Source organism: Strigops habroptila, chromosome Z (genome assembly GCF_004027225.2).
Source record: "Strigops habroptila isolate Jane chromosome Z, bStrHab1.2.pri, whole genome shotgun sequence".
Taxonomy (NCBI): domain Eukaryota; kingdom Metazoa; phylum Chordata; class Aves; order Psittaciformes; family Psittacidae; genus Strigops; species Strigops habroptila.
The window spans coordinates 58,732,279-58,755,145 of NC_044302.2; the positions used below are offsets into that span (position 1 = coordinate 58,732,279).

The following is a 22,867-nucleotide window of genomic DNA, read 5'->3' on the forward strand; positions in this document are numbered from 1 at the left end:
TCTTCACTGCAAGTAGTGAATGTGGAGGTAAAACTAGCCAGGGGTGGAAAAACCACTAAGATGAACAGGAGCTGAAGTAGATGAGTGGAAGCATGACAGGAAGGTGAACAATGAATGACTGTGTAAGTGGGCTAGGGACTGATGAGCAGAACTGCACTAAGCCGTGAGACTGTGTAGTGTTGGTGTTTTCAGTGGGATTTCCTTCAGGACCAGCATAACTTGGTTAAGTGACAGAATACGGATGGTGGTAGCTTTACTGCTGATGCTTTTTAACAAATAGAGGGCTAGTAAGGTGCACCATGCGTGTATTTCTTGTTTTAGCTCCAGCAGAGTTTTTTGTTAGAGAAATCAGGTATTTTTTAAAACCCTAAGTTTATTCAAAGCAAAGTTTCTTATCTCCGCCTGTACTGGCACCGTTTAGAGTTTTTTCACATGGGTGTAAAGGCCTGCTGAAGTTGACAAAACTGAAACCAAGCAGAACTTTAACAGGTTTTGCACTTAAGTCTTACCAGAAGGGAAAAAAACCAAAGGATTTTATCCACTCGTGGTCAGGCCGGTGGGTCAGGGGCAGGAACCTTCACCCGGCTCACCACAACACTCACTGGGGGAGAATACCCCTGTCACATTTTGACTTCCCTGTGGAGTCGTCACCTCGGCTGTGCACACAGGACCCACTGGCTCTACCCAGCCCGGTCTGTTTCACATCGTCAAGTAGCACAAGCGTCTCGGTTTCCAGCCATGAGGTGCCCTCCGAGCCCACCAGCCGTTAAGAGCGGTGACGTTTCCGCTCCAGCTTCCCGCGGTCCCGTGTTCTGCTCGGGATCCGCCCCGCGCGGGCAGCGACAGGCCCTCCCGGGTGGCAGGGCCACTCCCGCGCGCTGCCACACAGCCGCCCGCCCGCCCGCCCCGCCCCGCGCGCACGCGCGGGCGGGACAGAGCGCGCGAAAATCAGAAACCGGCGGCGCGAGCCGGGCCGCGCGGTAAGCCGCTGGGGAAGGGCCGGGGCCGTGCGGGGCCGCGCGCCTCCGCTCGGCGCGGGGGGCACGGGCCAGCTACCGACTCTGCCGCGGTGCCAGCGGGGTCCCACCCCATGACTGGAAGGGGAGCGGCGCTCCGCGCCCGCCCCGCGCGGCCTCCCCTCGCCTGGGCGCGGTGGGCGCGGGCGAGAGGGCCCGCGCATGCGTGCTGGCGCCCGCGCGGGCCGGGGTCTGCCGCGAGGGGTGGGGCGCGGTAGGGCGGGGCCCGGTGCGGTCGGTGCGGGGCTGGCGGCGGGGTGCCGGCTGCGGGGCCGCCTGCTGAGACCGGGGCTGCCAGCTGTGACTGAGGCCGCGCTGCCTTGTACGTCCTGCGGGCTCCGCAGCGGGCGTCCCGCGGTGGGACGTCCCCAGCCGCCTGCCGAGCTGCTGCCGCTGCCCACTGGTGGGGTCGTCGCTTGGTTTCACGCCTTGCTGCCGCCGTGCCTATTGCCTTAACGGGGGAAGCAGTTGTGTTGTACTTCCCCAAACAAGGTTTAGTGAGAGTGCCCGCGGCGGGAGGCGGGTTGGGACGAGGTGATGTTTAAGGTCCCTTCCCACCCAAACCAGTCTTACTCTGTGAATGCTGGTTAGGCTGTGAGCTGTCAAAGACGAGAATGCCTTGCGACGAAGGAAGTACATCTGGGGCCGCATGCGCGTCCCGGTTAACTGCTAGTATTTGGCCAGTATCGTCTGGTAGCATTTCAAAAAAGACAGACTTTTGCATCTGCGCTGCCTGCATCTTGCTGTTCCCCTTCATTCTAGTGGGAACCGAGTGGTAAAATGTCATTCTGTGGCACATGTACGAGATCAGTGCAACTATTATACATGGATAACTTCCTAACTGGTTTACAGGGAGAGGAAGTAAAAAGTTTACAGGTTCGTTTCTGATTTATGAGATGTGCCAACTGTTGCACTGTGCAGTCTGGCACTCGCAGACATCTGCTCCGGAGGAGCTCCAGTACAGTATGCTTACACAGAATACTGTCAGTATAGCTGGCCTTTTATTTACAGTAGAGGTTGGGGAAGATCAATGCCTTAAAAGTATTGGGAGAAGCTGCCATTTTTATTTCTGGTTTTGGTTCAAGAATGTAGGTAATTAAACCATTTCTTTCCACTCCTCCCCAAAATTTTCCAAGTCACCATGGTTCACATGGAAGAATATCTAAAAATGTGGTAATTGTTGCTGCTCCATCACAGTGAAGAATTCTTTATGTAAAATTTATGGGACATAACAATCTAGTGATGGGCCTTTGAAAATCTTTGAAACGAATTTGGGATTTTTTTCCAATGTGTAATTTAAGGATCTGGAGCTTCCACCTCCCAGTGCAAACTCTGTGAATCTTTCTTGTAAAATGAAAGCTTTCTTGTCTGCGGCCATTAAACCAAGCAACATTCCATTTTTTTTTCTGAGTTACATGGATTATTTTCTGTAGTTTTGGGTTCATCTTGCCATTGCTCAAGGTTCAAAAATCGTGTTGTAAGAATTCATCATCATACGCTACTTGTAGCAGAAATTTATATATTTATCAAAATGTATTGTGAGCTGCTCACAATTCGATGAAAATCTCGTGTCTGTAGAGTTTTGGCATTGCTCGGGAGAGCCCTCGTTGACCGCCTTTCCTCCCTGTTGCAGTCTCGGTCCCCGGTTCTATGTGGATGTTTGTTCACTACTGCCATCTCTTGGGGAGAAGCAGGCTTGCCGGACGTTCGTTGTGGTTCTCTAGTGGTTGGTTTGCAAAGAGAATACAAACGCAGACGTACTTGCCCCTCGGTAGAGATTTGCCTTTAGAGAACTTGGCAGTGGGATAGTATGAGTCGGGAACCGATCCTGAAGGTTAACTGTTCACTTGTAGGCGTGGATCAAGTTTTGATAATAATTTCTCTGCTTTTTGTCTTAGTTTCCTGGGGAAATGAAATCTCTGTGATTCCATGTCTTCATGTCTTTGGCTAATAAGAATTGAGCTTGTTAGTCAATTTTAACGAAGTTTGAAAGCAGGGTAAAGGTTTGAAAACAATTTTATTTCTGTATATTTTCTAAAACGTTGAGGGCAGGGTCAAAGAGAGAGACTTGTTCCAGGTTTTGTTTGTCAGTGGTCCTCACTCAGCACATGTGTATGGGTCTGCTGGATGGTGGAATTCACCATAGGATAATGCATGAAATTAACCACAGAATATCATGGGTGAAAGTGTCATGAGGGACATCAGTCGGAGCTGGTGTTTTAAGAGTGGTGTTATGGGGAGTTAAAGCAACAAAGGGTACCTATTTTAAGATACTAGTCACAGCTGTTCTCCTGATAATGGAATAGCCTTGTGAACTCAGTGTACTTTTAAACCATAACTGCTTTTCTTTCTTCTTCCCTAAGCCATATGTTTCAGTATACTGACCTACAATTGTGAAGGTGCTGGTTTTGGCAAAGATGTCTTTCAAAAGGGGTGAAGGATCTTGTAAAGGGTGAAGGATGGGTCAAACAAATTTTTCCTGCAACAATAATTCAGAAAATGTTGAGTCCTTTGATACACAAGGAATCAGTTTTCACGTTTACAGGAAGATGAATATATTGTTTGAGATTAACCCCAAATAAAGATTTTCAGTCTTAGATTTATCGATTTATTTATTTTTTTTTTTAATACAGAGTATTTTTTGCCAACCTGATCTAAAAAAGGCATAAAAGTATGCAGGTTGTAAAGATCTTATTGCATGTATAAACAGTACAACAGCTCTCAAAAATCAAGTCAAATCTTGAATTAAACAATTTACCTTTCACTAAGAAGGGTTTTCCCAGACTGAATTGTCTGGTTAATGTTATCATAAATGACTAAAATTATTATTAACATTGCTAAAATGAAGACAATGGTAATGCTCTGGAAAATTCTGAAACCACTTTAGGACTACATAGTTAATCTACTTTCTAAGTTACAGGAATGTAGAACATGTTAAATATTTTCACCTTGGTGTGGGCCAATAACTTTGGGGATATTGCAAAAGTATTTAAAAATTAGTAAGACTTAGTAATGTATTTTGCTATAGAAATAATATTGATTTTAGGTGGCTAGGATAAATGTTGTGTGATGATTTGGAGTTGAATGTTGTATTCCTAATACAAAAATACTCTTTATTAGTATTAATAATAAACTAATTAAACATAGTAATAAATCATAAAGACAACTATTAATTTAACAATTATAATTTAAATCTTCTGAATTTGGGAATTTTTAGTTACAGCTTCTTTAACATCTTTTGAAGAGTGCGTTTACTGTATGGTAAAGGATGGACTCATGTCAGATCTAAGCTGTTTGCAAGAGGTTTCTGTTGTTATTCTTTTAACTGTCAGCCTTGCATATAGTTGCAGGGTTCTGACATAGCATTTCTGTGTGCTTTTTTAACTTTTATTAGAAATTCTGTAGGTAAGCAATGCAGTGAGTTTTATTTTCATAAACTTATTAGTAATGAATTACACAGGTATCATTGGACACAATTTAAAGGCTGATGACTTGCTTAAATGTGATGTGCATTGCATCATTTATGGTACTGTGGTGAAATAAGGTCCATGAGGCTACTGCAACAGAAGGAGCTTTGTAAATCTTTGAGAGGAATAAATACTTTTTACTTGCAAATGGAGCAAATCTGATGTTATCAGACATGTATTTTTAGCTTGATTAAAAAAAAATTACACTGTACTATTAAGCTTTAAAGTTATAGCAGTACTACTGAGGCTGCTGTAGAGGTGAAGTAGAACAGGCCTTGGAAACTTAAATGACTTCTTTCGTATCGTGTATGAGATGTGTCAGAACTGAAAATCAGACTCTTAGCTTCGTGATTCCTGGAGCCAAATTGCAAGACTGTCCTTCCTCCCTACTGGTAGATTCACTGAACATGTTTATTTTATAAATCTTGATTAACTATGTGACAGTATTGAAATATTCCAAACAGTGACTGTAATAAAATATCGTAATATACAACTAAATTGACGTATATGAGTGTCCAAGGAGAGGAGGCCAGGAGACGTACCACTAGCTAATACTTTTTTCTACGTTGTATGTTTAAAGTTCTCCTCTATCATTAAGTGACCCAAATTCTTAAGGAACTCCCTTCCCATAGAATACCAGAACTATATAGCTTTAATTTCCAGATAAGGGTGGTATTGCTAAACTGTGAGCTTTTCATGAACAGAAGTGACAGAAATCTTGCTGGCAAGTCACAGGATCTGCTACTAGCACATTAAAAAGCCGATGCCCATAGAATATCCAGGCTGAGAACTTCCCAAATAAATGCCTCATGGCTTTGAATATCAGTGCCTTGTCTCCAGTCTAAATGCCCACATAGCTAATTATTGCTGCAGTATGAGTTTGACTGAGTGAATCACTGAAAGTCTTTGCTCTAGATGTTTCTGAGGAAACTTATCTCTTCTTGTTTGCAAAGAATGAATAGCCTGATTTAATGCCTGTGAATAGCGCGAAACCTTGTCAATGGACTCCAAGGACAAGTGTCTGTGGGAGTGTGTTAAAATAATGTACAACAAAAAGGTGTAAATGTTGATGTGGATGTCATGAAGTTATTTTTATTCTTCTGAAAAATACATTTTTCTTTTTCTGTCAGGTGTACTTAGTGCCGCAACTACATCTTTATTCAGAAGATTTTATTCTGTGGTGTGAGTAGTCAGGGAGGGAGGTGAGAAAAGTAAGAAATTTTTTGGTAAGGTTTTTTTTTGTGTTTGTTTGGTGGTTGATTTTTGTTTTGTTTTGTTTTTTTTAATGCCAAAGAGAAATGCATTCTTTCATTTGCAAACCTGCTTTCATTGTATGCGGACTATGTGAATGCTCTTCACAGAATTTCAGTAGCCTCAACTGATATTAGAATAAATATGTATAATTTTAATTTAGGCCTATGATGCCATCACTGGAGTTCATACAAAAGTAACTATGTATAATAAAAGCAGGAAAGAAAATACTTCATTGTGTGGTCGTTTCGGGGTTTTTTTGTGGAATATTGCCCTTTACCATTGCGTAAACAATTGTGTCATGCTTGAGAAGCTTAGGTTGAATAATAGATTATCTTTGAGGAAATCCTTGAGAAGCAGTGTTGTCTAATGTACTAGAACCTAGGAGATGTCTGTCTTTTATTTCCTTCTGTCATTTGTTTCCTCAGTGACTTCGGACAAGTCATTTTCTGTTTGTGCTTCAGTTTCCGTATGCTTATGTAGAAATGCTTTAACTTTGTATAACTGAAAAATTTCAGTGAAAGGTATGTGCTTCATTACCATAGTATATATTAGAGATTTTTGGAGAAAAGGAATTCACTTAGTATAAGCAAGACAACTCTAGACACTGTATGCATAGCCCTGGATATCAATATCTTAGGCAGTATTTTAACTGTTGTTCAAATACTTGTGCTAACGAGTTTGGACCATGTGTCTTTTCTTATATCTGTGTAAGTCAGGGGTAAAGATGGAATTTGGGAAAGTTGCGTGGCTATTAAAGAAGCACAGTTGTCAGAAATATGAAGCCCTTTAGTGAGAAGTTACAATTTAATTGAAGAAAGAACAGCTAGTCATACTTCTCTATGGCTAACTAGACGGTGCCTCTTGCTGCCCACCCCATCCCCCAAGCCCCTCCCCCCCTCTTTTTTTTCTTTTTTTTTTTTAATGGTGAAACAAATGTGAGTAATTTCAGACCATGCTCCCCGTTTGCAGAATGTTCTTTACATTATAGGTCATATATGATTTCTTTGAAGAGAGGACTTATGTTCTAACTTGCTGTGTACAAACTAGGAAACTAGGGGATTACTGCATATTTTTTAATTGCAGAACTTAAAGTGAAACATCAGAAAAGAAAAAAAAAAAAGGCAAAGCTTTTTTTGTACCTACCCCTTACTGGTAGTTCAAAGTATTGTAACTCTGGAAAGAGAGGAATGCTCTTTATTTCATGGTAAAACTTTGAATTAACCTCTCAAGTTTTTTCAGAGGAACTCAATTTTAAGGAAATAAATTTCTCTGTATTCCATTCAAGCACTATATAAACACAAGTTAAATGGAGAAAAGGCTTAATGATGAGGGAAGCTTGGATGATTGGTTTGGTTTATGAACATAACAGACTAGAGTAGCCTAGGAGTATTTTGGTTGGAAGGGACCTCAGTGATTATTGAGACCAACTGCCTGACCAATTTAGGGCTGACCAAGTTAAAGCATGATACTAAAGACATTGTCCGCTGATACCGAGAGGCTTGGGGCATCAACCACCTCTCTAGGATGCCTGTTCCAGTGTTTGACTACCCTTTTGGTAAAGAAATGTTTCTTAATGTCCCATCTGAACCTCACGTGGCGCAGCTTTGAACCATTGCTTCACGTCCTGTCACTGGATCCCAGGGAGAAGCAATCAGCAGCTCCCTCTCCATGTCCCCTCCTCAGGAAGCTGCAGAGAGCCATGAGGTCGCCCTTCAGCCTCTTTTCTCTCCAGCCTAGCCAAACCCAGAGCGCTCAGCCGCTCCTCACAGGACATGCCTTCCAGCCCTGTCACCAGCTTTCCTGCCCTCCTCTGGATGCATTCAAGGACCTTCACATCCTTCTTAAACTGTGTGGCCCAGCACTGCACACAGGGCTCAAGATGAGGCTGCACCAGTGCTGAGTGCAGCAGATAATCACCTCTTTTGACTGGCTGGTGACACTGTGTTTGATGCACCCCAGGATGAGATTTGCCCTCCTGGCTGCCAGGGCAGACACTGGCTTACATTGAGCCTGCTGTCAGCCAGCACCTCCAGACCAGTTTTTTGCTGAAGTGGTATTTCATAGAGAAGAGGTTGAACAAAGCTTTTTAGGCATCTGAAGTTACAGTCATAATGTCTCAGTGGATTTAACCTAGAGGAAATAGTGATAACCATATGTAAAAGTTTAACTGAAAAGTGCAATTTGTATTTGCTACATAAATTACTCTCTGTCTAGGCAATTATACTTCATTCACTGGCTTACAAGAAGCTAAGTGAGAACATAATATTTGCCAGAAGAGGGTAATGAAAACTTTATAGTCAAAGTTCATGTCAGCCCACAAGATACTGTGTGATGTATTAGGTGGCAGATTGGGGATAGGAGAAGGGGTACAAACAATAAATTACGTCTAATAAGAATTTTGCATTATTGCTAAAAGGTCTAACTTTTCTGATGTAGTGACTTGGTGGGCTCTTACGTGCATAAGTTTTTCAGTGTCTTGAATGCACCATATGAAATACAGGCTCCACTGAGACTAATGAAAATTTTGCCGCTCAAGTGAACAGGATCAGAATTTCATTTATTTTCCTGTAACCTGCAAAAGAAGGTCTAATTATGTAGTGTTTAGAGTACTGATATTGGAGCCCCATGCACAACTGATGTGTGCTGTTACTAGCCATAGTGAAGCTAAACTGCTGTTAGCAATGACTGCCTTTTTTGCAAAGTGGTGTAAAGATATGTTACTCTTATTTTTTTGTTACAAGATGTTCTGCAGAAGCAGTTCTGCCTGGTGTAGTTCAGAGGCTGAATCAGACCTAGTGCCTCTTTGCAGAATTGCATTTATCCTTTGTTTGCATTGTCGTCTTAGTTGCATTTCTCTTTGTGCGGCCTTTATTGCAGCTGTTGTCACAGAAGTCAGCTGGAAATGAACTGGGCTGAGTGAAAAGGCTCTGTCCAACAAACTAAATCCAAGAATACTTTAACATTTATCTTCAGTTGAGCTATCCCAAAAAATCTTTATCCTTCAAGCACTTAGGAGAGATTGCCATATTACAAGGAGCTGTTACCAAAGTAATCTTGGAAGGTTTGCTATTTAGATTATGCAAGACAAAATATTTAAGTTTTTGCCTTACTGCAGAAATAAATTGAAAGGGAGATACACTTCACCACCATCCCCCCGCCCCCCACCCCTATTTCAAGAAGATTGTGAAGGTGTATACTTGTTTGTGCTTCTGTTCACCATGCCCAGTATGTAATTTCTAGCTTCTGCTATATTTTGTGTTATATTGTTGTCACCTGTGGTAGATCACTGCAGACTGATGAGAGATAAGCAATTCAGATACGGAAGAACAAGCAAGGAGTTAAAGGAAGAGGTGGCAGTCCTCTGTTTCTTTCAAGCATGGCTTTTGTTTTGGAAGGCCGCGTTGATCTGTTTAACATCAGTGTGCACCGGTCAAATCTGGGATTTGCTTATTGCCTTGAAACAAATTTCCATTTTGTACATATTTTGCCTAATGGTATGGACAGCTTTTTGTGGGCCTTGCTGGATTTTGATCTGGCTAGTCCTGACATGAAATTCTTTTAAATTAGGATGTTGTGTAGTTTGTTACTTTGCTGAATTGCGTAGAGCTTTCTGTCAGAGATAATATAGAGACTTTACTTCATTGTTTTCTCAGCTTAAATTTAACTTAAAAATTTAAAAATATTTGTGATGTTGGGATCTTAATATCTTGTTTGGCAAGTTTCTTGCAGGAGCAACTTCCAGTGGCTTTTGATCAGACTTTGTATTCAACTTGTGCTTAAAAACATAGTAATACGTTCTGTGGGATAATAATTCCATCTTTTATATATGGAAGTGATAATCAATTGCCTTGTTGTCCTCAGAAGATTCATTAAGGAAAGGTAATAAATAACATCTGTAAAATGCAGCGATATCACTCCTAAATGCGTTCTTTCACATCTTTCACTGTTCCCTTGGGCAAAAGATAAGAGTAGATGGATGTGCTGAGATATTATTTCTCCCTTTCCCCTTAAAGAGGGTTTTATTGTTAGCCTCTTGAAATGGGAAAGTCAGAAGGAAGTTCTGCTGCTGCAAGACAAGTCGGCCATTAGAACCAGAAAGTTTTAAAATTATTTTTTGTGTGAAATGGTTATTGTCATCAGGGAAGGCTAATAAATAGTATTTTTTTGGTCATGGAGCTTATAGCCTAATGGAATAGGAAGGAGAAGACTTTTTTATGATCATATAGTCCTTTTGGCAGAGAGAGGGAGATATAATGTTTTCAGAGTTCTAGAAAGGGAGATCTTGTGTGAATCACAGCAGTGCATGCTTCCTCAGGGCATCGAATCTTCTCCAGTTCTTCAGGGCAACAGAACGCAACTGGAAACATCATTTTACTGTTTGTAATGTTACTCAGATTCAACCTGTGCTAGAGATTTAATACACATGTTGTCCACATACGTAACCTTGTTAGTGACCACAGTCTCTTAAGGATGAAAATTGGGCTCTTTTTATAGTGAGATCTGATAATGTAATTTAGAAAGCAGATCTGACAGCTGTTAAAATACTACTTATCAGGGTAAATAGATGAAACAACTACAGAGGAGTAAAACAGATGAGTTAAGTCACCTTTGTTAAGTTGAGAATTGTTGATCTAAATGTTGAATGATAAGGACAACCATCTGCTTGACAGCTATTTAATTTAGCAGATTTTGCATTTTGCTAAGCCAGGGTTGGTTTCTTTCTTTTGGCAAAACTCTGTTCTATAGTTTTATTTCCAGAGGAAGATATATTTGCATCCAATTTGTTTTAATTTGGAAAGTTTGTATGTAGACAGGCAGTTTTCTATGGGTGGTTTGATCTTGCTGTAAAATATCTGTGGATGTAGGCACAAAGAGGAATAGGAAAACTTGCTCCTATTTAAAGAATTGATAAAAAGTCAACACTGATCAACACTGGATGTAAGCACAGTCCAGAATCAAGATGGAAATTTTCTGTAGATTATTCTTGACTGCTGGACTGCCAGTGAATGTAGATTAAACTTAATACCAACCTATAAACTACCCTGTAAACCTGATTTCTCAGTGAGAGACAGTGTGAACAAGATGACAGGAATAAATAATATATATTTTTAAATTTCCCTAGGCTTTGTTACTCTTGGGCCTTTCTGAAGTTTCTAAAATATTCCTCACTTTTCTCTGAATTTATTTTTGGAGGGCTAGTAATAGGTTTTCTTTAAAGTAGGAAATAAATCAGCTTTAATCTTACTGCCTTACTAAGTATGTATTACAGTTTATTTTTGTTCTTGGCAAGTAAAATCAGAGCTGTCAAGGTGAAGCTGAAAAATATACTTGTGCTATATTGTATATTTCACTTGTGGGAACAAGGCAAAAGAACATAATAGACATTTGAGGTAGAGAAAGACTAAGGTAGAAAATAGTATCTATGTTCTGGATAACTGCTACTTTTTTTTCTTTTGACATAACCCAAAATATCATCCAGTAGATAGTAACTTTGTGATATGATTATCATTGTCTTTGAAACATAGAAACAGTTAATAGTCTAACTGAAGTTAATAGTCTTCTGCTCAATTAGTGTATGAACTATGATCTATCATAATTGAGTTAAGGGTGATTAAGGAGTCAAAATCATGGTATCTTTTTGATTATATAATACACTGAAGTGCTTACCTAATATCTAGTCTCCTAATCCTTAGTATTAGTTTCCTAATATCTATTAGAGTAATAAAAGTGCACAAAAAGACTGTTCTACTGCTTTTGTAAGTGTTAACAACCCTAAAAATAATTTGGAATTTGGAATGTATGTTTATGTGTTGTATTAGCTCAATGGTGACCTGTTCTGCTTGGGGCCTTTGGACCTTGATGTCATATTAGTATTCTAACTGTTTTCTTGTTTTGTTTTTTCCTCACATGCTGAGGTTGCTGATGGGCAAGATTTGAGAGAGAGATGGAGTAATGGAAAGTAAAGCGCTCGTTTGGAGTGTGGAGCTACTTATTATTGGTTCAAGGAAAAGTACACAAATGAGAGCTTTATGCCTTGAATGCAAATTTTTGTCATGTTCATTTGGAATGCTGTGATATAAGGCAATATTGTGCCTTAATGGTATCTCAGAGATCCTTCTACTTGAAATTATTTTATTTATTTAAAAATAACAGCTGAATTTACAAGATTAAAGACAAACTAAGTAATAAAAGTTTGGTAGAAATTTTTGGCAATCTGTTAAAGCCAGATGTGGGAGCATTGAAAGCTATGAAAGTTTGTTACTGAATTTTCTATCATTGGCAGAAATTCTGAGGAATGTTTTAACACATTCCCTTTTTCTTATGTCTGAGTCCCAAGATTCAGAATTCGTAATAGTCAAGTAACTTTTTTTTTTTTCACTTTTTTCCTCTTTTTATGTTTTTATTTAAAAATATTTCATTTCTACAGTTGGGGGGGGAGGGGAGGGGGAAGGAACTCCGTTATTTTACTACGTAACATGCTGAGTACACACATACTGACTGTAGGTAAGGAGATAGTTGTGTGAATTTTTCAAAAAACTTTGTCAGTGTCTATTCTACCCATGCCAATAGTTCACTCTCTATCACAGAGGAATAGTAGTGTTTCAGACATGTCTTAACGTGCAAGACTGTGACAGTGTGGTATTTTTATGTGTGTCTTCAGGAAGATGTAGCAGCAGGTCTGTTGTTGAATACCCTGGTATACTGTGGGGCTTTGCCTCAGGATCTTGTAATGAAAGTTAATAATGTGTTACATTTCAGACATTAATCCAGATAGCTCACTTGATAGAATAAAACTAATCCATTATTGTTAGAAATGCTGCCTTCAGCTTGTGAAAGATATAACAAATACCCTCATGCCTGAGCTCCGCAGGGTTCCTTGTGCTTGGAAGTGCAAGACCAGGAGGGTTTGACTGGAGATTCTGAGAATGGAGGACTAGACTGTTTCATCCCCTTCTTCCTAGAAGTAAAGGAGATTTTAAGGCAATTCACAGTAAATCCAGCTTCTGAATTTCTCAGTATTGTGGAGTAAATAGGCATAAGTAAGAAGCAGTTTTTGATTTTTGGCAGCTGAAATAGAAGGAGTCCCAGCTAACTGAAGAGAGTGGAAATGAACTGGAAAGAGACTTAGGAATATACTTGACAGTATGACAAGTCAAGTTATTTATCAAGTTTTTATTATCTATAATTTCTGTAGGTCTTTTAACATGTTCTGTATGTTACTGGGGTCTGGATGTTTAAATTACATTTAATTAATATTTTTATATTTCTCTTGTTAATAAGCTATATATTCTGGTTTTGAGATGAAATCTGTATGCAGGTTTGTGTGTTATATTTTCTTTTTAGTACATTCAGTAATTTTACTGGATGCTCTTCAGTAATGTTGAGATGACAACAAGAGTAAGCTATATTAATAAAATTGCTCTGTTCAGAACTAGATGCTATAGTTAAATAATAACTATTTCATCGGAGGCTTCTCAAGAAAGCAAACATATAAGTACAACTTAAAAGTTATGCTATTGCAAAACAGAACAGGTGCTCGGGATAATTCTTTTTTCTGGTTTTGTCTTAGTGTGGCATAAATAATGTTGTGATGCAGCAAAATATTAGTGCATATTAGTGTGTTGGTCAAGGATGAATCAAAGCACATACTAAAGTGCTAAATAATGGCCAACGGCCCATATGAAAAATGCAGTGATTCTTGGAAATATAAATGTCACTTTATACTCTTGTGTAGCTCTCAGGATAAGTTTTCTAAGAATGTGACTTGATTGTGTCCCAAAGCAGGTAATAGCAATATTTTTAGCATTTAAAGATTTTTTTTTTTTTTGTGATGATAATTTTTTAAAAACTATAGTCAGTTCCTAATAGTTGCTGTAAGGGCTTCTGCTACTACCATTGAATTGGCGAGAGTAGTTCTTCTGTAAAGCTTTAGAGAAGTGCTCAACCATGTCTCCTCCTCAAAAAAAGAGTGCAAACAAAAATGTTTGTTTCATGTAACTCTTAATGATTTATTTCCCTTTTTTTTTTTTTTCCCCAGTGTGTATATAGGAGTTTTTTACAGATATGCACTGCAGATTTCTTGTTCTCTTAGTTATAAGGATCCCTTGCTCCTTATTTCTGATATTATAGTATTTTGAGCAGTTTCAGAAAATTCTTTGCACAGAAACATACATTTATTTGTCCCTTAGTCCACTTTAGGAATGGGACAGAAAACTGACTCCTCCATTTTTGCCTATAAACTTGTCCACAAATGAGCATTAGACAGCAGCTAGAATTTCTGAACTGCTTTAGAAACAGAACTCTCTATTTGTTTCAACAGAAAATGATGGAAAAGCAGCAAGTTCAGGATTGATCCTTCTGAAGATGGCCTCTGAACTCTAGAATGTATAGTTGGGTTTTTTGGTGCAAGTCATTTGCTTAGGCTTTCATACAACAAGACAATTTTAGAAAATTTAGTGTGTTTCAAGGGAGAATTTTGAATAGCACTGCACACAGAACTACTTTGTTTCTTGGTGAAGGAAAACCAGGTTAATTTATGTGACTAGAACAAGTCTGTTGATGGAACGCTACTTTGCTCATATCCAGGATACTCAGAACAGCTATCTTAAGGGAATTAACAATGAGAAACTGTAATAAATGTACATTTGCAGTTAGCAGCATATAGAATAGCTATACTTTTAAGATTCCTTTATGCTACTATTTATGCTGATGTTCTCCCTTTTGACTTTTGTTTGTCGTTAAAAAATAATGTATATCTAAATCTTCGACAATTTTTCTGCAAGGCAAAGGCTCTGAACTGGCTATGGAGTTGCTAAGGTGTATCTCTGAATCAGCAATCCAGTTTATATAGCTGTGTCCTGGTTTCAGCAGGGGCAAAGTTATTTTTCTTCCCAGTAGCTGGTGCAGTGCTATGTTTTGGCTTTAGTCCAAGAACAGTGCTGATATCACACCGATGTTTCAGTTATTGCTCGGTAGCACGTACCCTGGTCAAGGACTTTTCAGTCTCTCATGCGCTGCCAGTGAGGGGGGGCACAACAAGCCAGGAAGAAGCAGAGACAGGACACCTGACCCAAACTGGCCAAAGGGGTATTCCATAAGACAGCACATCATGCCCAGTATATAAACTGGGGGGAGTTACCCAGAAGGCCAAGATCGTTGCTCAGGTCAAGCTGGGTAGCGGTCAGCGGTTGTTGAGCAATTGTATTGTGCATCACTGCTATTTTCTGAATTTTCATTATCTTTGTTGTTGTTTTTCCCCCTTATTATCATTACCACTGTCGTTGGTATTATTTCTGTTATCACTATATTTTAATTTTTTTTAGTTCTTAAACTGTTTTTATCTCAATCCATGGGTTTTATCAGTTCTCCTGCCCAGAGGGGGGGAAAGAGGGGCGGTGAGTGAGCAGATGCATGATGCTGAGTTACCGGCTGGGTTTAAACCCCTACAAGCTGTAATTAATAAGGAAGGTAAACTGCCTTTCCTCTGGAGCTGGAATTTCAGACGTCTGGAAAAGGACCTCCTTACCTGGTGGTGGCTGTGCCATTCTGCATACTGTAATAGTAGTTTCAGGTAGCTGGTGTATGAGATAAGCTCCTTGATTTCCTTACCTGGGATCGTCTGTTAATACCTAATCAACTCATGTGATTGGCCCCAAAATGCTGGAGTGTTTGTGGTTCTCCCTCTTTCCCACTCTTTTTTTTTGTCCCCCTTAAAGTTTTAGGAGCCATTTCGTTAGAGTACTTGTTTTTCAGTTATTTGGGAGGATTAATCTCACCTGGGAACATCAAACAGGCTCATTAATTTACTCAAATATGTAAATTCAGATTCTGGTTTTAATTTATTCTTCACTATGTTCCTGTGATGATAAGAGTGTTTGATGGCTAGTTGCTGCTCAGTGCCTCTGTCACTTCAGCAAGCTATGGTGATGGAGTCTTGTAGCCTGCTTTTGATACTCACAGAAGAGTGAGTAAGATCAATGGCACTCTACATGTACATTAAGAGTTCTGCTGACAGCAATAGTTGCGGGTAGAAATGGGAGTGTAATAAAGAACAAAAGCAGTGGCTTTGCTTGCTTTACTTTGAACATGTTTAGTACAAATATGCATTGAACTCTGCCAAGCCAACAGCTTTACCTTTACTTCCTTATGTTTGGGGTTTGTTTGTTTGTTTGTTTGTTTGTTTTCTGGGCAGAACCCAAAGCCCAATAATAGCTGTGATTCATTATGGGGAATTTATTTATTTATTACTTATAGAAGTTAAACAAGTTTATTAATGATCTTCAGATTTTTATCTGGCTCAGATTAGCATGATATATAAGTGATGTGATTGTAAGGTTTAGCTGTATAAAGCAAGCTTGATTTACAGGGCTGCTGCCGAGGTTCAGGTTTATTTTTTGGTCTGTAGCTTACAAAGATAAATATTCATTGTATTCTGTGGCGTCTATGAGTGTCTGAATTTGTCTTCAAGTGGGCAACAGTTCATTTCTGAAAACTGCCACCACATTTGTGTTAATTGACAGTTGTCTTTACAGTCTTGACAGAAAGAAGAATGATTGAATGGCTGCAAGAGTTCATTTGCTCTTTCAGCCTATGAGGTGTTTCTTTCAGAGACATTTAAAGGTTGTTGTAGTGCCTGCTGTGCTATTTTCTGTCCTTCTGCCAATGAAAAATGTAATAGCAAAGCAGAAGAAAAATGTGTTGTGGGTTTTGGGTTGGTTTTTTTTTGGTGTCTTTTAATCTGGCAATTTGGCCAGAATTTAACATTCTAGCTTGGCAATAATGCTCATCTCTCAAAGTTTTAACAGCAAAGTGTGCCATTGGGTAGAGCTTTTATTCAGAACTGAGTTATGTGAAAAGCTGCATGTGGTTGTAATTTTTCCCTCAATTGTGTAATAATACAAAGAAAAATAGAGCTGAAATACGGAATGTATGTTTCCTTTAAGGAGAATACTCTTTTTGTACTTAAAACTAATGATCAATTGTAGAAATTACAAGCAAAGGTCCCCTGACCCCTTTTGTTTTTATTGAGCCTTATTTTAATGATTTCTTTTACCTTGGAATGGGCATTTTCAGTTTTTCATCATGCAAAGAATTCTAAATAAATGCAGACTCACATTATTCTAATATCCTTTGAGTGAAATATTGGTGACGACAAATTCAGATAATAAAAGCCTGAGACATAGCTGGGTGGTACTCTTTCAGGTAACTTACTGATTACTGTGACCCCTTTGCTACTTTGTCACAATGGGGTTATTATTTTACTCTCTTAGTACTACAAAGAAAATTGGCACCCCTCATGCCTCTCTTTCACATGTGAACACAAAAAAAGTTAGCAGAAATCCTTCCTCCCATTTTCATTCTTGGTTTGAAGACAGTGTTAGGACTGCCTGATGTGGAGTTCTAATTTTTTTTTTTAGGATTGTGGGATGGCCGAGGACACTCCAGTGCCCAAACTGAACTTTGAATATTGGTTGAATAAAGCTATTGAATGGGGTCAAGCCACCACACTGGAATCCCAGAAGGATGTGTGCCTTCATCTGCCCCAGCTCCAAGAGTTCCTACATGAGATTTATGAAACTTTGAAACATAAGGTAAGTGACTTTAAAAGGAAGAGTGACCTGTTTTGAAGACACCCTCAGAAACAATCTGCACCATGTTTTGACAAAACCAGAAGCTAACAGTAGCAAAGAGGTTTGGGTTATTGACCTAATGGATCAGAGAGGCAAATTGAGGCAGCAGTCACAGGTGATGCAAACAGGAATGTGCTTCCTGTTGCCCTGATTTATTGTGGAAAGAGCTTTTTCTTCTTGATTGGTTGTTGTCACGTGAGATTTCCCAGCCAATGCTCTAGCCTCTTGAAAGAACTCTTAAAAAATAAACAAGAATTTGATTCTGGTTGTCAGGTCATAAATTGGATTATTTAAAGGCCTTAACATGCAAAACTGTAACTGATCCTTTAAATCTTAGAGAGTCTGTTGACACATTAACCCCAGTGTTGTGGCACACATAGTGAATTCTAGCAGAATGGTCAGATTTTTGACATATGATGCTGACTGTTCTGTTTAGCAATTTAATTATTGTCTGCACGCTAATGAGTGCTTCTTTAAAAAGTAAATTTAGTTGTTTATATGTTATGTTTATGTTTTTCTGATCATGGCTTTTTAAGTGTAGTTATCTTAAGAAATAGTGCATTATGGCATAAAGATGACTTCTTATGGAAGTATTTATTTTTAAATATTATTCTTATCTGAAGACTGCAGAGTTGTTATCATTTTCTGAACTGAGTTCAACTTTTAAATAAAGATTTTTGTGGGGAGTGGTGTTTCTTCCTGTATTTATATATGTCTTTTTCTTAAGAGGGAAATAAAAAAAAAAATTGCTACTTCAAGTAATCCGAGGCTTAGCCTGAAATGGACCTTGTGAATATGGCCCCAGAAAGTCTAGGGCTAGCCCCAAATGTGAGACGAATGTAAGGAATTTATTGCAGCAGCAGGAGATGGTTATCGTTCCTGCTACTTGCATGTTATCTCAGCACAGCACCATTTTTCAAAACCTTCATTTATTAGATAGTAAAGCTACAAAAATGGAAAAATAAGACTGATTGCAGAGGATTGTATATAAACTACATTGTCTACTACTTTTATAGTGAAGCTGCTTTCTATTTGGTTAAAAGTTAAATGGCAGTTTGTTACTGGATGGTTACTCATTACATAAGTTAAAGAAAGCAAGCAAAAGTAACAGAAATATACTTAGTTTTGTCCATAGTAGCAATTAATTTCTTCAGAAACTGTGAGACAGTATATAAAGCAGCGAAGATGAACACAAATATAGTTTAATTGTGCTTTTGTTATCATGAAATCTTGGTTACTAATACTGTTTTCTGATTACTGGATGTGAGGCAAATGAACAAATTTTCTACCATAATTAAATGTTAGGTGAGAAAGTTACCTACTTAAGATTTAACTTATTTGAATTATGACATTATAGCCAATTTCAGGAAGTTCTGTTTTTATTGCATACCTGCAGGTGTTTGTCTTCCACAGCATTTCACAGCAAAACCATTGGGATTGTAATTTACAACAATCTGTATCATTAACAGTTCTCCTAACCTACTTTTGATATTCAGTATATTATCTTTCTGTTTGTTTTTATGTTTTAACAGGATTCAGTTGTAGCAATCCAGCAGTTCCCTTTAATTGGCCAGCTTTTGGGAAGGCTTTGTTGGAATCCTTTTGTTGTAGGATATGGTAAGAACATGTAATGATATTTCTTCAGCAGTTCCATAAACTTTATTCTACAGGAATTAAGAAATACACAAAAGCAGACCAATCTTTTTTATTCAAGTAAATTTTGGAGATGGAAATTATTTAAAATATGTGGCATTGTGAAATCTTAAATTTACTTTGGGAGCTAATTAATTTAATGGATTAGTTACAGAATCTTTACTTGGGAGCAGTAGATTTTAAACCCTGTGAGCGTTTATGTGCATCATGATTTCTGTTTTTCTTATTTTCTTGATGTATTAATGACATTTTTGTTAGGTTCTCAATATGTATAAAATCAACTGTTTCAGATTACTTTCAACAGAAGTTTCTTGCAGTTATACATCATAATATTCTATTATATATGTTAATATAAAAGAATTATTTTTTCTGATACCTGGTTTGTTTTTTCATTGGTGTAAAGCTCTACTATGATTGTGTTTGGATTTATGGAGTTTATTCTGAATGTGTGTTTTCCTCATCTTGCGGACTAATGAAAATGCACATAGAATCAAAAGCAAAACAGTGAAGTGGTGACATGAGAAAAAGGTGTATGAAAAACCAAAAGCCTCTTACTGCTAATGTATATATGTGTAGGTGAGAATAAAGAAGATAAAATAAACTGGGGACAGAAAAACTGTTGGGAGGGAGGAAACGCTACTTGTGTACCTCACTAGCAGCTCCAGTACATTTTTCAGGAGCTGAGATGTTGATATGTTGATAAATGACATGTCATCTACTTTTAAGCAGAAAACTAATACTGAGCTTCTCTGTGAGTCCCTTAAAATAATCTTTTGCCAGCTTTCTGTTACTATTACAGCTAAAAAGAACACCACCCCCCCCTCCCCCCAGTCTCATTTTGTCTCTTGTGCTTTGTGCTCCCTTTTGGGGAAATACAGGAAAGAACAATTTTTGGTTCACCTGGAGGGGCTTATTAAGTCAAGTACAGCATATGTCTTCTGGTTTGGCTTTGTCTTCTAGTCAGCTCCAAGCACAAGCAGAATGAACTTGTCTGCAAAACACATGGTGGATGTGTGTTATGTCAGCACTTCCCCTCTGAAAGGAAAATTTGGGAAGGAACCGTTGATTTAAATATAAATCACTTTTGCAGAGCAGCAAGTATGTGCTTTTGTGGCACGTTTTGAGGAAAACCTTTTTCATACTTTATAGACTTATCTTTACAATGGAGACGTTCCCTTTTTTAATCATAGTTCCAGTTTTTCAGAATGTTGGTAATTGTTGATGTTTACAGTTATGCATATGCTTTTCTTCTAAGCTTTTGTTTGGAGTATACAAGTCTTTAGACCATCAGTTTTTCTGAGCTGACAATATATTCTGGTCTAGAAAGTAGCTTCATCTATATTTTTCATCAGAGTTGAAAGCCATGTATTTTTTCTTTTGACTCCTTTTCACAACAATCCCAGCAATATGCTTTTGGTTTCCTCTACTTCTTTCCTCTTCTTTGGGATACCTCAGCATTTTCTAAAGCAAGAAAAGTTTTCTGGGTGTTTTTTTTTTTTCTTTTTTTGCAAGTCGATCATTACCTCTGATGATTGCAAGAAAATGAAGTTTTACTACAGGTCTTTTTTTGGTCTCAAAGTTAAGTTACAAGCAAGCTGAATCAGAGAACTTCCCCTGCTCAAGTTTGAATCCTTCACTTCAATGCTTCAAGATGAGTCAAGGAGATTTTCTGACATCAGTAGACCTGAAGATGTCTGCTTATACGTTCCTACCACTTCCTCTTTTTAGAGCCACCTGAGCAATCTTCGGACTGCTGGCGTTTTGGATTCAGCAGATTTTGATTTTGTTTGGCACTAGTTCTGAAGATACTCTTTAAGATAGTGCTGGCTGTAGCAGATGCTGACTCTGAAGTGGGTTTCGTGTAATTTCTCATTTGGATAAATAGCTCATTCAGCCATATGTCTGAGACCAGGCCACCCTTGCAGTAGAACGAACTGATTTTGTTCAATTCAGTCTTTCATACTAATAAATGGAGGAGGAAAAACATTATACTTCTGCATCATGTCCAAACCACAATACCTATCACCTCAGATGAATGTCTGTTGGTGCTGGAAGCTGACATGTCCGACCACTCAGTGCAGGAAGCGTGGTCTCCAAGGGAAAATAATCTCCTCATAAACACTCCTGACCAGGAGGTGACCAAGTTAGCCTTATTTAGAACTAATAATGAGCTAATGTGAAGGAAGCACAACTGAAGAAAATCTCATGGCTGTACTTGTGGTCCTAAGCCACAACGGATACATGAGGAATTCAGTCTTGGTAAGGAATTCCAATATTTTTTTTCTGTTGGCTGGGGGATTATCTTCTCAGTAGGACCCTCCTGGTTTGAGTTTTGATCCCAAATGTCTTGAATCCCAAACTAATACTATAAATGCTGGGGAATTTCTGGGTGGCTCTGTATGTCACTATATGTGTGTGATCGTGCATGCTTATGTATGCATTCATTTCCACAGAAAGTTTAGTTTTAGCTAATTGACATTATCTGATATATTTCAATAAAATTTTACAACAAGCTTTAGAAAGGGTATTTCTGGCTGTAAAATTTGGGTTTTCTGATTAGTTCGTTGCATCTGGCCCTATTCATGAGAGGGTATTTGTAAACTGACTGTCATAGGATGATTGAGACCACACTATGTTATGAGGAAGGCATTGCTTTTTTTTTTTTCTTCTTTCTTTTTTTTCTTTCTTTCTTTCTTGCCCTTTTTTTTTTTTTTTTTTTTAAGTTGTGATCTGGGACTGGCAGAGAAGATGTGCAGTCTGAGTCATGGTAAAGGTTTGGGCTTTTGTTTGTTTGATGTGACAGCATCCAAGCTGTCTTAAATTTCCTATGGAAAATTTTCATTCCTTTAGTTGGACTTACAATATTAACCTACTTAAGAAGTCCAGTAGATAGTTGGTGGCCTTTTTTGGGATGTAATTTTCACCTTTGAGTTACTGATTTTTTCCTCTTGATGTATTGATTGGGTATTTGAGTCATGAGTGTTCTTTCATGCCATAGTAAGATCAAATGCCTTAATTTATATCCTTATAATGGTTTTCAGTGCATACATTGATGACAGGTTTTCAATAGGGATCACAGTTACTAGAAAAACGGAAGGAAAAAAGCCATCAGCAGGTTTTCTGTGGCTGTGTTTGGTCTTTTGATATGATTATCTTTTTAAGCTGCCATAATTATTTTAAGATCTGTCCCTCGTTATTCTTGTTCTTCGCATCTTTAATCACTAATTTAAAGCAGTTGTGAAAAGAAAACGGTGAACCTGAGAGCGTCCCTCAGAGTGTCATTGGGTACTGCAGCAAGAGGACTGTAGGTCCCTTTTCCTACATTTCATAGACCTATGGGAGGCTTCTTCAGTTTTGGTTATAGCCAAAAAAGTAACTGTAACTTAAATTACTTAATGTCATACGGTAGGTATATAGTATGAATAGGATCAGTTAAGGAACACTTGAACAATGTATATACATTATTTGGGATAGGCGATTTGGAGTTGATTGTTTTTCTTTTCTTCCTGCCTTTTTCAGTATAGTTTCATTTTTTCTTTTTAAAATATAATTAATGTAATTGGAAATTATATAATGTAATTGGAAATTATCTCTAATGCCAGACTTTATAAGCAGATATTTTACTACTAGTAATAACTAATGTTTAAAATCTTAATTTTCTAAGAAGGAAATGGCTGTCATTTAGATGTTTAAACAAATAAAACAGTATTTGTTTATTTTTCTTCCCATATAATTTCATATCAGAATTTTAAGGTGAAACGCTTTTTGAGGGAGATGGAGTTGTCTCTTAGTGCTGATGTCTGAATGCTAGTTGGATATAGTTCCAATCAAAGTGTAAGGATACTTT

The 22,867-nt window shown here is 38.3% G+C and overlaps 1 protein-coding gene across 1 annotated transcript in view; it reads left to right on the forward strand.

Moving 5' to 3' along the window:
• The first annotated feature begins 840 nt into the window (after positions 1-840).
• FANCC (FA complementation group C) overlaps positions 841-22,867 on the forward strand; it is an 80,340-nt gene continuing 58,313 nt past the window's right edge. The window contains exons 1-3 of the mRNA XM_030511713.1: positions 841-980; positions 17,155-17,328; positions 18,900-18,984. Coding sequence (XP_030367573.1) covers positions 17,164-17,328; positions 18,900-18,984 — 250 coding nt within the window. The 5' untranslated portion in view covers positions 841-980; positions 17,155-17,163. The remainder of the gene's footprint in view (positions 981-17,154; positions 17,329-18,899; positions 18,985-22,867) is intronic.